The sequence below is a fragment of the Ostrinia furnacalis genome, unplaced genomic scaffold, assembly GCF_004193835.3.
Source record: "Ostrinia furnacalis isolate ACB-3 unplaced genomic scaffold, ASM419383v2 OfSCF3220, whole genome shotgun sequence".
Lineage (NCBI taxonomy): Eukaryota > Metazoa > Arthropoda > Insecta > Lepidoptera > Crambidae > Ostrinia > Ostrinia furnacalis.
The window spans coordinates 245,938-260,159 of NW_021133459.1; the positions used below are offsets into that span (position 1 = coordinate 245,938).

Below are 14,222 nucleotides of genomic sequence, written 5' to 3' on the forward strand. Positions count from 1 at the left end.
AAATTAAAGGCATAAGATTAGTTCATAATAATAATATATTCGTTTATTATAATAATAAATGAGTTATTAATAATAGCTACGTAATCGGAAGCTGCATTCGTATAGTTTACAGCACACACAGAATGAAATGTTTTTCTTCAATTGACTTTGAATGATTGAACCTTACATGATAGAAATAAAGTTTCAAATTCATTGAAGATATGCACTGTTTTAGTTAACTTAATGTGCTGTTAACTATACTTTAATTTTGTACAAGATTATAAAAAGTATTCGTAAATAAATTAAATATTAAAAAATAGTGATGAGCGTTTGTTAGAAAAAAAAACGTCGATACTTATTTCGGTAGCGCTCAGCACTATTACATTTTTTTCACATAAATTCTTAAGCCTAAAGATTCTCAATAAAACAAATTAAAACCTACCCAACCCATTAATATAGAAAAATATGTTTTCTACGATAAAAACATAATATGAAAGGTCAATGAAAAAATTTGATAACGTCACATCATTTATATTTTGAAACCAGTGATGTGAAAATATGGTACCGTTTTGTGATGTCGATATTTTTTGGTATTTGTCAGAATAATTGTTTTATTATCACTTTATGGAGACTATTATAAGAGATTGTTAAACAGTAATTTAGAAATAAATTCATAAATACTAATAATTTCACATGATTAATAAGATTAAATATTACACTATGACTGGGTTTGAGTAATTCGTTAAAATGCGACAGTACAAGCGTGTATATCAGTCTACAGATATATTCGATCACGTATCATCTCATAGATATTTCATAAATTCAATCTATCGATATATTTTGTTCCACCAGGATTGCTTACTGACATCACTAGTCGAGACATTATTAAAATTAATAAGTTAGTAGTTATCTTCTTTTAAAGAAGTTTACAATAAATATTTACATTTGTTTTCTATGAAAGGCAAAGCGTGGCTACTTTAAAGTATTTTAATATACTTTAGTTATAAAATACGTTTAGTAACTGTTTTTATTATTAAAACCTTAATAATTATATTAAAGTAGACCTTGAGAGTCATATCGAATTCAGTAAGCAATCCCGCTAAAAAATCATTCTCTACCTTTCACCTTAAACGATTTTCGACCATACGCACATAGACATACGAGCTAAATTAACAGTTACGCCTTATCTATAACTTCTTTTCTTCTTTCCGCCAACCGTCTTCTTCTATGTATTAAGGGCACGAAACCCCACAACGCTGCGCCGCTTATTAGAATAAAACCAAGTGTCACAAATAAGGATTTATAAGACTGGGTATACTCAAACCAAAACCCGCATATAGGAGGCCCTATCAACTGCAGGATACCATTCATAAACAAACTGATACCGTAAGAAGACATCAGTCTTTCGGTACCGAGCATCTCTGTCATCACTAGCGCTGTCACACCTACGTTAATACCAGACGCGATACCGAAAATAGAACAGAACGCACTTATCGCCGAATAACTTGACACTAACGGTATCATCGCTAAGCTGATACCCGAAAGCAAGAGACCGAAAATGAAGAAATACCGTTTCGGGGTCAACACTACGTCCGATAAAGCTGACCCGCCTATCCGCCCGATCAAATCGAGCAAGGATATTATCGATAATAAGTACGCTCCTAGTGATTTATCGAAACCGCATTCTTTAGCGTAGGACGGCACTAGAATAATGAAGTTCGTATACGAAATCGCGCACGTACAATTCGATATTAAAATCACTAAATAAATCGGATCTTTCAGTAACTGTACGTCGAAATACTTGCTGGGTTCTTTTTTGGCGTTATCGTCTTTAGGTTTCTTTTTGCATCCACAGCAATACGTGATCGGCGCTAGACTCTCAGTCACAGACTTCAAGCTGAATTGCGAAGCGAATTCACTGGGTTTTTCAAATGCAGACAACGTAGACCCATGAAAAGGCGTCGACATATACTGAAAACTAGACGTCGAAGGGCTTCTTTTAGGCGTTTTCGGAACAGTCAGCTTCTTTCCAAACGCTTCGGTGGAGTTCACTCTGCTAGCCTTGCCTTCTGGCACTGATTCTAGCAAGGACGGATTGCTAGGCAGGTGGTTTTTACTTGATATATTTTGTAAACCATGTTTTGAAGAAACTGGAGTGGGTTTCCTAGTTCTTTCTTCTTTTCCGACCAAAGCAGCACTGGCAGATCTGACGAAACTGTCTGGTCGGTTAGGTGATAGTTTTTCTTCAATATTCGCGTTCGAATGGTTCTTGAATATAGGTGGAGAACCGTTAGGGTGTTTTTCGCAAGATGGCGTCATTTCTTCTGGAGTGAGGATAAGTTTTGGGTTGATTTCCTCTGTGTCGCCCGCTTCTTCTTCTGCAAAGGGCTCGAGCTGTAAAGAATAAAGTGGATTTTAGTTAAAAATAAAAGTGACCGACATAGCCGCAGAATTGCTAAAATCAAGTGTCAGTGGGCGGCACATAGCTCGTAGAGACGATGGCCGTTGGGGCAGAAAAGTTGTCGAGTGGCGACCACGGACCGGAAGACGTAGCGTAGGCAGGCCTCCCACTAGGTGGACCGACGATCTGGTGAAGGTCGCGGGAAGGGGCTGGAGCCCTCCTATAATGATTTCCAGATTGGCTCGATCCTGCATGCTTTGATGTCACAGTGAGTATAGTTCTATTTAATAGCGCCATAGCACGATCAAGTGGTTCACGTCTTGACAAAGGTAGCTTAGCCTGACCTAACCTGCTCGATGGACCGACGACCTCAAAAAGATATCTGACAAGAGCTGGATGACAATAAAACTGCAGGTTCTGATGGAGTCTCAATATTAGGTAAGTATTGTGCCAATGTTTTCAGTCGGAAAGGCAAGTTTTCTAATACCCATAAAATATTATGTTCTATCAAAATTCTAATTTATACATCAGAAAATCGGTTTTTCTACTTATTTATTATAATTTTAATCAACAGAGATTTGTATTTTTACAAAAAAAAATAGGCCTACTGTTATTCAATCTATAAAGGACGAAACACACTTATTAACTCGGAAACGGATCGTAACCCTATCAACTCGAGGAGGTCAGTATTCTTTGTATGTAACTCCATACTGTACACTTATCCTAGCTAAACACTTCGCCTAGCGATTAACAGCGCGACGAAAGGCGCATACGGTACTGATCCCTTTCCGGGTTGACCATAATAATGAAATACAATAAAACAATGAATATAATAGAAAATATTTATTTAAAAATGTCTTACAGAGTACACATTCAATTTGGGAATCGAGGAATGACAATGGAATGGCCTCTTAAAATGCATACATAAATGTATAAATATCACAAAATTGATTTGTATAAAATACATAAATATTTACAAACAAATTCCAGTTTTCTGTTAGTAGAAAAATAATGTCGAATTGGGATGATGATGAAGAAAATATTGGACACGCATTTTTTAATATTTTTCATAATCGAATAATTACAATTATATTGAGTTGAAATGTCGCGTGACGTCACTTTTGAGTAAAAAATCTACGCGTGACGTAACTCGCCACTTCAACTCGATGTAGCACTGTTATTATTTAATTATGAAAGAAAATAAAAATACGAGTGTAATATTTTCTAATTATCTGTCTGACGGACAAATAATTGAAATTTTGTCATCTAGCCTATTATTTGGGGAGCTTTGTCTTATTTTGAATTATAACAACAGGATTTTTATATCATCATCATTTCAGTCACAGGACGTCCACTATTGAACATAGGCCTCCCCCAATGATTTCCTGCATTTAGTAAAAAATCATATTTTTTCACATTACTTTTCTACCAAAAGAATCTTGCAGTTTATTAATAAATACATTTGGCAAGAATTAGAATAAAATCGATCGTCACATTCGTTTATACTGTCGGTGCCTTTTATAAGATTTATATTAGTTTATATTTGTATTAGTTATATAAAATAACAGTTGAGAGCCTCAGGGGTAACCACAATTTATAAATATTAGAAAACGTACCTAAAATATACATTTTTATATTTATTTAAAAATAAAAAATATACAGATACAAAAAGTACCTAGAACTAAATATAAAAGGAATATAAAATTACTCGTACCAAAAAATAACGTTATCGGTACCATAAAATAACGTTATCGTTATTAGTACACAGATTAAAATTACCTAACTATAAAAATAATATGAATAAATGTAGTATATCTTACCGTCAGAATAAATTCATTAATGTACTATAAATTCATTTGAAATTAATATAAAATATCCTAAAACGTGTCGCAAGCAACCTCACACAAACTGACAAATCCGCATAATGAAATTTGAACTGTACGTCTTTAGAATAAAGTTTTAAAAAGACTTTTCGTATGCTGTACAACTTTACGCTATGACACTGAAATCATGATAAATATAGATAAAAATTGAATCATGTTTGATTATAAAACACAAAATTTAACAACAACAATTTTGTGCATGACAATGGCAAATATAGTTGCCAGTGTATTTATCCTTATTGCTTTAAGAAGAAAATGTTTTTTTCTTTCTACCTAAAGGGCTGGAGAATGGTAAAAAATACCACTTAGGGTTGATTTTTCAATCTTCGGATAACTTTTAACTGAAGAATAAGTTTTGCACATTGACAGTTTTAGTATGGGAAATATGTCAAAATGACAATGTTATTCTTCAGTTAAAAGATATCTGACGATTGAAAAATCAGCCCCTAATCGACTGCAAATTAAGTCTTTCAAAATTTAGTATCACTATTATTAATTTCATATTGGATGGATCACAAAAGTAAGTTTTTAAATGAATGGACTAAAATGCTAAATCACAAATGCCAGTTACAATATCAAAAAAAGATAACAGACTACAGTCTAGCGCATAAATGAGTCAATACCTGTGGGTGTAGATAAAGTGCAAATTATAATCGCAAACCAGTCGAAAAGTGGTCGAAAAGCCCCTTTTTTGTATGGAGATTTGACGGATTCGATTTTCGATTCGATCAAAAAGTGCGTTTTGTCTAAAGGGGGTTGAGGTAATGAGAGAGGCACGAGAGGGTTTTTGTGAGATCAAAACGTCAGCAAGACTTCAGATGTGCTTCAGACTTGTATTAGAGTAAATACAAATGAGTAGGTCATCTTCATAGAAACGCACCGAGCGCGGTTTGTATGTGAGCGCGCCGCATACGTATTGGCGCGCTCACTTACAAACCGCGCTCGGTGATTAGGTTAGGTTAGATGCGTTTCTACACTCAACATCAAATAAACCGCACCTTCCGCGACGCGAACTTTAAAGATTTTCTTCTGACACAATCATGGTGCCCCAACAATATTGGTGTTATTTGAAAGCCCAATAAATATCCTTAAAGAAAAACACATTTAATTTCTCAATAAATGATTATCATATACCATAAATGTGACTTGAAAAGAGACCTCACTTTGGGCTCACCTGTGGGATCAATTAGACCAAATTTTATGGTTATAAAACCAAATAACGATCACACGTGTCCTCTTTAACAGATGGATACCGATTAATCCCAACTTAACAGTTTTATAGCCATAAAAGTTGGCTCAAGCGTAATAGCCTATTTTTTGAAGAAGTGACTCTGGATCCTTCTAAAGACACATTTTTGGGGTAAAAACCTTTCCTTTAATAAAATGAAGCTTAGAACTAGGCTTTTAAATGGTGCCAATATTGGTGGGGAGTGGGGATGTATGCGTTTGAAAGTGCTTGTTGCGGGAGGTGCGATTTATTTGATGTTGAGTTTATGAAGATGACCTACTCATTTGTATTTACTCTGCTTGTATGTTCTGTCACGTCATGTGTCACCCCTCCCGTGCCCCTTTCATACCTCAGGCACTGACTCAGTTATGGGCTATAACTGTTATTTTATTTTTTGCCAAGGAATCATCAATCAATCAAGTTTTAAGTACCTACCTCATTACTTTCACGAAACGAAGTTCATACAAATCAACGCATTCTACACGCAACAGTGCCTCATAAAAATGGTCATACATCAAATTGTATGTGATTTTGATCTACTAATAATTAATTCGGAAACGACAAAGTTCAACAGTCTAAACTTACATCAGGGGCTTATGCCCGTTTTCACCATTAATCCCTAATTTTTAAGTGACCCCTATGGTAACACTAACAGGAATTTAGTTTTCATAGGAGTCACTTAAAAATTAGGGATTGATGGTGACAACGGGCATTAGTGTGAGTTTACATCAAACGTCATCGCTAGCGACTGCGTAAAAAAAAAATATTAAACGTAAGACAGATTGTACAGCGTCCCTAGCGGATACTTTCAAAAACTAAAGCCTTCATAGATTTTTGACGCACTCGCTAGCAAAAGTTCAATGCAAACTCGCACTAAGCACACTGTAAGATGAAACGAAGCACAAACACAATTCAAAATCTGCGATTGGTTGAATTTTCATGTTTAGATCACTAAAAAAAATATTTCAAACTAGCTTTCCGCCCGCGGCTTCGCCCGCGTGGAATTTTGTCTGTCACAGAAAAACTTTATCGCGCGCGTCCCTGTTTCAAAAACCGGGATAAAAACTATCCTATGTTCTTTCCCGGGACTCAAACTATCTCCATGCCAAATTTCATCAAAATCGGTTGCGAGGTTTAAGCGGGAAAGCGTAACAGACAGACAGACAGACAGACAGACAGACAGACAGACAGAGTTACTTTCGCATTTATAATATTAGTTGGGATAGTAACATGACCAGTAATTTTCCAGACAGCTGTAAACACTGACACCAGTATTCATAAACATTACTATGAGGTCTCTGTGGACGCACAGGGTGACACACGAACCAATGAGAGAGAGCAGAGAGTCAGAGACAGACTCAGCTCTATTCAACGTTGAGACTTTATTCAACGCTGTGCGTTCGATTTGCTGCTTCACTTAAGCAAGCATCGTTTGTGAATAGGGGCGTGGGGTACCAAATCACTGAGCTACCGAACCACTGAGCTACTTTGAATTTAGTATTCTCCTTCGTTTCATAATACAGATGTCAAAAAAACATGAAAATTACAACAATAACATTAAAAATAGCATAATAGTAAAAAATAGTATTAACTATAATAATACAAGAAAAATATCCTACATAGAAACATTTTGTGCTTAACGCTAGCGTATATAAATCTATATACTTAATATATTTAGTATTCTCTGTAAGAAAGCACGTAGTTCACTATAAAATTCATATTTTGGCCTAACTTTGGCAGTCGATACGATCGCAGAACGCAACTCTGTGGCGACGGACGTATCTAGAATCAAATCACAATGCATTTACAGCTACCGCAGTCATCTAAATAAAAAGCAGTACGAGTTCAACAAATCGATTTTGGGACAATCGTAAAAGTATTGCCCGGAATAACAGTTTTTTATTTAATCTTAAGTTAAATTTTAGTTGCAAGTCGCAACTCTGTGGCGACCGGTCGCTTAATCTAGTAATACCTACGCTTTTTGGTTGCCAGCCTCTCTCTTCGCGTTGTCTCTCTTCCTTTTGTTTATTATCGGCATAAACAGCCATAGAGATGCGCCAGCGATGAAAATGAAACCAAAAGTTATGAACATGTTCGTGAAATTTTTGTCTCGCTCGAACCACAGACCACAAATTGGCGGACCTATCAACTGTAAAAGTCCGTTGACGAAAAGACTTATTCCATAAGTCGACATAAGTCGTTCTACGCCTAGAATTTCCGCCATGACCAAAGTGGTAACACCGTTGTTGATACCCGACGCCAATCCGAAGAACGCACAGCAAACGCTCAGCCCTATATACGAAATCATAAAGGGCATTATCACTAACGTAATACCAGAAAATAATAAGCCCCCTACGAAGTAAAAAGTTTTAGGTATTAAATTCAAATCTGACAGAGCAGACCCTCCTATACGTCCGACTAAGTCAAGCGCTGATACTGTACTAAGAAGTAAAGCACCTTCTGATTTATCAAAGCCAATATTCTGCGCGTGAGATGGTAACAAAATTATGAAATTCGTACACGAAATTGCCACTGTACTTGACGATATCAATATGACCAAATACGTCGGATCAGTCAGAAGACTCAAATCAAAGAATTTATTAGGTTCCTTCTTCTTTTTTTTCTTGCAGCAGAAGCAGCAGTAAGCTGCATCAGTAACGCTTTCAGTTATAGATTTCAAAGAGAATTGGGACGCAAATTCGTTCGGCTGTTCAAAGGCAGATAACGTAGAACCGTGAAACGGAGTCGAAACGTAAGCGAAACTGGAAGTAGACAAGGTTCGTTTCGGTCCGGCCGTACTGAGTCTCCTCCCGAAAGTTTCTTGGGATCCCAGTTTTTTTATATCTAGCCCAATAGACGCAGAGCTGAGTCCCGCTTTTGACATTTGTCTCGCGTTTGACAGCTTCCGCTTTGACAGGTTGTGTTTCAGCTGGCTTTGGGAAGAGAGAGACGGCATGCAGTGCTGACTGTTATGCATGTGGGTTTGGGAGAGGTTTTTCTGTATGTCAGAGTGTCCGTTGATTTTTTCCGCTGTAGGGTTCCTTGGCAGTTGGGAGGTCATGTTGTAGGTCTCTACAGGTTCTTCCTCTTCGAAGAGTATGTCGTCCTGAAAGAAATATACTTTGTCAACATTTTTATGAGTATTTTTGGGGAAAGAGGGACGCAGTTATTACAGACTACAGATATTATATCTATAGGACAAAAAGGCATAATACTATACAGAAGTCATTGTAATAGTTCACTCAGTTAAAATAGGCAAGGTGAATGTGTCAAGTGTAGAAAGCCCAATCCGATACTATAATGCCCGTTTTCACCATCAATCCCTGATTTTTAAGTGACCCCTATTAAGTAACACCTAACAGTAATTTAGTTTTCAAAGGGGTCACTTAAAAAATAGGGATTGATGGTGAAAACGGGCATAAATCATTTAGTTAGTTATAAAAGTTGGCCCAGACACTACAATGAGCTCGCTATTCCTTAAAACTCATTCTGTATATTCAAAATTATAACCCACCACCATAATATAATAAGAAAAATAACTGAAAGGCATTTAACCTTTCGGAGATACCGATAAAAATAAGATTTCAAATCATCATTGAATAAAAAAAGTTCTCCCTAAAAACATATTTCAAATAAAAACTAGCGAGCATAGAAATATATCTAAAGCATTCGTTCCAAACATCACTCTATTACCTAAATACAGAGAGAGTTTGCGCTATTCCTTAAATTTAGGGTCTGTTTCGTTCTATAATTTGATATAAAAAGAAAAGACACGACAGTGCCAGACAATATGACATTCGTTATAGATTTCGATTCGATTACACCGTACTGTTACCGTTTTTACACTTAGAAACATAGCGAAACGATTGTAACGATGTAATAAAACACACTGTAACAGAAAGAGACCCTAAATAAGAATTTAATCTAGCAAAGTTAAATACTACTTTTTTTATTCTAAAATACAAAAAAAGTTACATAAAGCAAAAGAAAACAAATAATAAAATATTATTCCAATCTGTCTCTAGCAAAAAAAGTTTAAAAGAATTTTTTAATAACAATACAGAATAAAAATAAAAGACAGATTAAAATAAAACTACAGATAACATTATAACCACTTTCGTTTTTAATACAACAACAAAAATACCGTTACAAATACCGTTATTTTACAGTGCGTTTTGAAAATGAAACTATACACCCGCTAGGTGGCGCTGCAAGTAAGGAAAGTGATTACAGTGGTGTGTTTGTCAGTTGTTAGTATCAATGATTGTGAATGAAATACGTGCTTAAATCATGCTTGAGGGTAGGGGGATATTTGACGTCAAATAATGTACAGTGCCGTAAACTCTACATTATTTCAACATTGGCAGAATCAACGCGTTAACTTCGCGTTTTGGTAAAAAAAAAACAGCATAATCTACTTTTTAGAAATATGTATCTGTTACGGTCAAAGTGATAAATGTGAAAATTATGAATCATCATCATCAACAGCCCTTTAACAGTCCACTGCTGGACTATGAGCCTCCTCCACTATGGTGGAGGGATTTGCCATAATCTCCACGCTTGGCAGGCGGGTTGGAGATCGCAGTTTAAAAGATTGATGTTTTTCAGAGAGCGCTGCTGCCCATTCTCTGTTTGTTGTGTAGTCCCTAAGTCGCCTCTTACGACACCCGCGGGAAGAGTAGGGGTTGGTGACAAATGTATTCTACTCTGCCGTCACCACACGGCTTAGGAAAATTATGAATAATCGCCAGTTATTATGAATAATCACCGCATGATTTGGTAAACGTGATTAAAATGAGGTCATTTATGTGTGTATAAAACTAAACAGGCGGCTTAGGGGTGGCTCAAGGGCCACCCCCGCCGCACCTTAACCTATTTTTCACTTTAAATCAAAACATTATGTTATAGGCATCATGGAAAAGTAATATTATGCAAGAAACATTAAAAACTCATTATGCCAAATTATATTAATATATGACATCAAATCGTTCAAAAGTTTGGCTGTACACGAGCACGTACACAAGATGTTGTTCTCTTTTATGAAATTTGTTAGTACTAAGGTTGAATTATTAAATAATCACTGTTAAATGTGATTAATTTATCACTTTTACCGCGACTGTCGGTAATTATTCATATGTAACCGGTTATTATCAATAATTTTCAATTTATCACATTAACCGTAACATATCCACCGGCTAGATAACGAATCTGTATTTTTACGTACTACAAATATTATGTAACTGAATGGAATATAATTTTTCGTTTTATTCACTGTTATTAATTTGTTTTACTGACCTCATATTGTTTGTTTTCGTTATAGATATTTTATTAAGCATCCCAAAGCGTTTTCAAGCGGTGACATTTTCATATGCCATTTTGACAGCCTCAAAATCGAATGAATGATTGAATGGAGTGGTTAACTTAGTAATTCACTAGCACCATATCCTACCAAATAACAGGTAAATGTCAACTCATCTGTCATATTAAATATTATGTCATAAATTTTATGTCAGTACACATTTACAAAATAATTTTTCCTCTGTGGTCGAGGATTCCGGGTGAAGATAGTTTCCACCATCGGCCTGATCATCACTTCCCATCAAGTGAGATACAGGCCAAGAGTTAAAAATACATTAAAGTCAAAAAAAGCTATTGAATTGATGATAGCAAGCAATTTTGCTTCGTTTACAATGAATAAAGCATTATGGTATATTTTCCCTCGTCGACAGGGGGCTTTAAAATATTCGTTAATTTTTTTACGTAAATAAATCTAATGAAAATGTTACTCTAACTAACATACAAACAACATACACAAGATAGAAAAAGAAGACATCGCATAACAAGTTGTAATAGATGTGACACTATAAGTATAAAAAAAGTCAGATGTAAATAATCAAATTCAAAATCTTTGTTAGTATGTAGGCCCTTTTCAGAATATACACGTCCCAAATATAGCTTGCCCTACCACCACTTCGGGGCAACATATGGGCTGGAGCTGAGAAGTGGCCGAAGAAACTCAGTCACCTTTGACAGCATCTTATTTATTATTGAAAATATCATTTACAAGATATGTAATATGTGCGAGCTAGGCAGGTACGTATTTATCTGACTGACAGCGTTATTTATAATGTCAAATAACTTATCAAAACATTATCAGTAATGGGTGAAACTGGGCTAGTAAATAAATGTACTATTTTTTACAAGTGTCACATCTATAACTGGAAAAATTAGTATATGCAGTATGATACAGGCATGACATGGACCAAACATACAAACAAATAGATATACACATAAAAAAATGATTTCGCTTACTTTATGCTATGTTGTCATATCCCAATGCGCAATGGTGTCGTTTCATTTTCAAAAACACTCAATAAAATACCGTTATTAATAACGTTACGCGTTTTTCAAAATAACGAGTCCTTAAACGGTTTATGAAATAATTCACGTTACGCGTTATAACGTTATTCAAAATAACGAGTCCTCAAACGGTTTGTGAAATAAGTGCGGTGTGTGTTATTCAATAATTATGTAAAAATAAATTATGTTCACACAAACTGCCACCATGCGTGTAAAGAAACCCTTGTAAATTATTAAAAGTGAAATAAAAATTTAAAAAATAATTTTTTCTTGCAGATTATTTTGTGTTTTTTTAGCAGACATAAGATTATGTTATTTTACGGCACTAAGTTTGTTTTTTCAATATCATGTTTTACGGCTCTGAGTTGAACACTCTAAGACCTAAGTTAATAAGAAACATTCTATAAAAATGTGTTGCTTAAATTAAGCACATAATATAGCAACAAAACAAGGCCCCACATAAATAGTTTTAGTTATTTGAAAACAGTTACTCTGAATTTATGTTCGTAAAAAATATACACACATAGTAATTAATACGGCTCAAAATCGCTCAAATATTCGCTAAAAATTCCACTTTCGTTTGTAATATTTTTTTGGTAATGCGTTTATATGAGTTAATAGATCACCTAAATAAAAATGGCAAGGATTGAAATCAACAACCTGTATAATTATTTTTGTAAAATAAAATCTATTGCAACTGCGTAAGTTGTATTTATCTTTAACTAGTTGACCCGGCGAACTTTGTTCCGCCTTAATGGCAATAAATAAGCAGACTTTTTTTTTAATTTCGAACGGGATAAAAAGTATCCTATGTCCTTCTCCTGGCTCTAAACTACCTCCCTGACAATTTTCAGCTAAATCGGTTCAGCCGTTCTTGAGTTATAAGCGAAGTAACTAACACGACTTTCTTTTATACAGTGTGAGTCACGTTAAAGTGTACATATGAAAATAGTTGAAACTAGACCTATTTTTATCGACAAAAAAGAGGTCAAAAATTTTTTGAGATTTTTTTTTAATTTTTTATAGAATTTTTTTTCTTCCAATTACTTATTGTAAAGAAAACGTAATAACTTTTAAACTAAGCGAAATATCCTGATAAAATAAAAACAGTAATAATGCTAAATAACAGGCAATACTAAAAAAATACATAAAATACACAAAAAATGCCAACAAATAATAAAAAGTGATGCTTTTTTAATAGACGTAGACTAATAAATTTACATTCGTTTTGTAGAATAGCTCAAATACTAATAATACAATGCAAATAAAACATACCTTAACGACCTGGTTTTTCTTGTGTTGGAAAATAACTGAAAAAGAAGTGAAAAAAGTCATGTTTTTTTCTAATTAAATCCATTCTTACTCCCTTAAAATGTATGAAACTTGTATCTGTTTTCTACTTCTGCTAATAGATAATTTTATTGGCTATCGCATGATATAAAATTTTTGCTTATTAGTGTTAAGCTACCCACGCTTTCACTTGTTTTTGAAGGAAGAGGTGAAAACTAAAAATTAAAAACTTAAATCCTCGTAATTTTGCGAGAAATGGGTCAAGCCCCAAATTTGAAGTATTTTCTTCGATAAAATTGTCCATAGATTACGCCCTTAAAGTTTGATCACTACAAGCCCGGACACACTGTATAGATGTGTTTCAATTAAACTAAGATATACGAACGTAAGTTCCTGTGAAACTGTTTAGGTCTTTATTCATGACTTAAGCCTTGTGTATATTGGCATAGTGTTTTGTACCCTATCCCCTCGACTTAGAGTAGGCGCACACCGTTGATTTTTCGTCGGCCGACAGTTTAGTCGGGCAGTTGATCAGTATGGGCATGTACCTATTGGGAGTGCGCACACTACGCCGATTCGATTTGGCCGATTCTTCATACAATTTAAAATCGGGCACAACTATCGGCCAACTAAAAATCAACGGTGTGCGTTTAGTCTTAAGATTCAAAATCCTTTCTCTCTCTCTCTCACTCACCTGAGGACCCTCCTCGTCTTCCTCAGGATCTTTGTACTTCCGCACCATGTGTTCCTCAACAGGCTGGAAGAGGAGCGCCGCCGCCCATACGTTGAGCATTATGCCGCCTAGCACGAGAACCGCTCCTCTGTGAACAAAGGTAGAGTGAGCATTTTGCCGCATGGATCTTTAAAGATAAATGACGCTGATCATAATGCCGCCCAGTACGAGAACCGCGCATCTACAGACAAAAGTACAATGAGCATTTTGCCGCTATTTGTATTTCCGTCTCCGGACAAAAAGATGGAATTGAGCATTTTGCCACTTAAAGATAGATAAATAAATAGTAGCACACACGTTGAGCATAATGCCACCCAGAATGAGAACCGCTCCTCTGCGGACAAAGGA

General features: G+C 35.3%; 1 protein-coding gene across 2 annotated transcripts in view; it reads right to left on the reverse strand.

The window, feature by feature from the left end:
- Positions 1-16: 16 nt before the first annotated feature.
- LOC114357541 (solute carrier family 16 member hermes) overlaps positions 17-14,222 on the reverse strand; it is a 55,501-nt gene continuing 41,295 nt past the window's right edge. The window contains exons 7-8 of one of the 2 annotated variants that reach the window (XM_028311222.1): positions 13,836-13,962; positions 17-2,373 (exon numbers count right to left, since the gene is read on the reverse strand). In XM_028311222.1, coding sequence (XP_028167023.1) covers positions 1,156-2,373; positions 13,836-13,962 — 1,345 coding nt within the window. In that variant the 3' untranslated portion in view covers positions 17-1,155. Of the gene's footprint in view, positions 2,374-7,410; positions 8,598-13,835; positions 13,963-14,222 lie in introns of those variants that run through there. The other variant, XM_028311223.1, reaches the window with a different exon arrangement.